Source organism: Palaemon carinicauda, chromosome 28, assembly GCF_036898095.1.
Source record: "Palaemon carinicauda isolate YSFRI2023 chromosome 28, ASM3689809v2, whole genome shotgun sequence".
Classification (NCBI taxonomy): Eukaryota; Metazoa; Arthropoda; class Malacostraca; order Decapoda; family Palaemonidae; genus Palaemon; species Palaemon carinicauda.
In genome coordinates this window covers 9122313-9124812 of record NC_090752.1, presented here as the reverse complement: position 1 = coordinate 9124812, position 2500 = coordinate 9122313, and the positions used below count along the sequence as shown (strand labels likewise).

The 2500-nt window shown below is 32.6% G+C and overlaps 1 protein-coding gene across 2 annotated transcripts in view; it reads right to left on the bottom strand.

The window, feature by feature from the left end:
* The window catches only part of LOC137621452 (PTB domain-containing engulfment adapter protein 1-like), a 95032-nt gene that overhangs the window by 64908 nt on the left and 27624 nt on the right, over positions 1 to 2500 (bottom strand). The window contains exon 1 of one of the 2 annotated variants that reach the window (XM_068351764.1): positions 2424 to 2445. The exons of the other annotated variant lie outside the window; for it this stretch is intronic. Within the exon in view, the coding sequence (XP_068207865.1) occupies positions 2424 to 2428 (5 nt within the window). The 5' untranslated portion in view covers positions 2429 to 2445. Of the gene's footprint in view, positions 1 to 2423; positions 2446 to 2500 lie in introns of those variants that run through there. 2 annotated transcript variants of the gene reach the window in all.

Genomic DNA, 2500 nt, shown 5'->3' with positions numbered 1-2500 from the left:
TGTATTTAAGGTAAAGGTGTCTGACTTTCAATTCCAGTATCATCAGAATAGATGCTCACCAGAACGACAAGCGAGCAAGCCCAACCCCCCGCCCCCTATAGTGGCCAACCACAGTAGCATCCTCCCCAGTAAACAGCTTAAACTCATGGTCCCAGGCTAGGATCAATCTGCTGCCATGTGAATGCTAAGCGAACATGGTACAACTGTACCTCCATCAGTATTTTACCCTAAGACTATACATTCATGCTTTCCATAATCCTAACCTATAAATATTTACCATAAACCATCAAAATCTATACACTCTAAACACAATTACCAACATCTATCCTAACTAAAACTATCGGCTATTAACATTCAGTACAATTCCTTAACAGCACGACCCTCACCTTTCCGGTAACAAGCCGCTGATTTAGATTACCATAATCACAGCAAAGGAGAAACACAAATCACCATTAATGATAAATACAAAGGTAGGGTGAGCTCCCTTGCACGACGTTGCACTGAAGGCTCCATGAATTTCGGTACATCTGGCAACTACACAATGAAGCGACGCACCGTATGATACAAAGAAGGTTTCCTATTCCCGTAAGACTAGAGTGTTACATGTACTATGCATTATCCATAAAAGAGCATTGTTACTTCATTGATATTCTGGTAGACGTTGCTTTTGTCGGGTAAGATTATTCTCTGCTATATTTTTGGGTTGCAAGATGTCTTATAGCTAGTTCGTGATGCTAATTATATGATATATTAAATGAGGGAGGGACCAAATACATAGTAGACAAAGACAGGCGCTTTCATAATCAAACTAGCCGATTTTTACTTAGATAACAGACGGTTAGAAATAGACATACACAGATTGTGGCAGATTTGAACGTGTTCACATTTTTCATAATAATAATAATAATAATAATAATAATAATAATAATAATAAGTAATAATATATTATTACTGTTTTATCATTAATATCAATAATGTCATTCTTATCAATATTTTTGCAACAATATAACTCACGAATAATTCAGTAAAGGCAGTGCTAAAATAGATAATTAGTTAGCACTATAACAAATCAACGCGTAATTACACAATAATACCCAAATAAAAAATGCTTCAATTCTACACAAGAGAGAGAAACTGCAAGCGCCCATTTGTGACCATCCCACAAAGACCGGGGGGGGGGGGGGTGTCACGTACCCGCGAGTGAGACCCCTGTAGTAAACACGTATAAAGAGAGCAGAGAGAGAGAAAGATGTGTCGTATTATAGGCTCACGCAAGACAAACACTTCTAATCACTTGGAGGAAACGGTGGTGTTGGTAATGACGCATTCTTATGGTATTGATGCAAGACGTCTCCTTGTTATCTTGCCGTTCATCTTTTCCTTTCTTTTTGTTTTTATTTTTACTGTTCTAGCGAAGTTATTACTAGTTTGCTAACATCACAACACTGTCATGGAGTCATTATCACTTCTTTATGTGTTTGAGTATAGAATACTTCTTTGTTGATAAATATACGAATAAAAATACTTTCACGATGAATATAAGTAACAACGAAATAAGACATCTATTATGTCAAATGTAACAACAAAACAACGATTTCTACAAAGACAAAAATACACAAAACAAATTTTTGTACCAACAAAATTCTACGATGACAAATAAGCATAACAACAAAACAAAAATTTTCTACAATGAAACAACAAACCCGAAAAGTAAAAAAATAAATGAGCGTCGAAATCTTGAGGAACTGTGTTCTTATGATTATGATTATTATTAATAGTTTGTAATGCCTTCCAGATCATAGTGAACTTTAATTACTTTATATAAACTTGCCGAGACACCATTATCAATTTCAATATTTTTTCGTACGAGTAATGAATATATAATAAGCCACAGTTCCTCATACTTCATAAGTATGAATATCAATATGCCTATGTTCATTATTAGGATCGATTTTTTTATCAATAAACACGTATTAATAATATGTGAAGTATACATACTGTACATATGTAAACAGTATACAGTACATACATATGAAAACCGCATACATACATAATTAAACAGTATGCATACATACTGTATATAAACAGCTTACACACAAACACACACACACACACACACATATATATATATATATATATATTATATATATATATATATATATATATATATAGGTATAGATACATATATACATATATATATATATATATATATACATATAAATATATATATATATATATATATATATGTGTGTGTGTGTGTGTGTATACATAAATACCTTATATACATATATAAACAGTATACATACATAAAACAGTATACAGTACATACATATGCAAACAAACGGCACTTTAATAAATATCATATCAATACAAAAAGGATAGATATAAATCTAACAATAACAAAAAAACAAAAGTGAACCAACCCCATTCTTTAGTAACAGCTGCCCTTTTAAAACTCACTTTTTTATGCTTCTAAGGGAGGTCAATTCGGTCGCAAGTG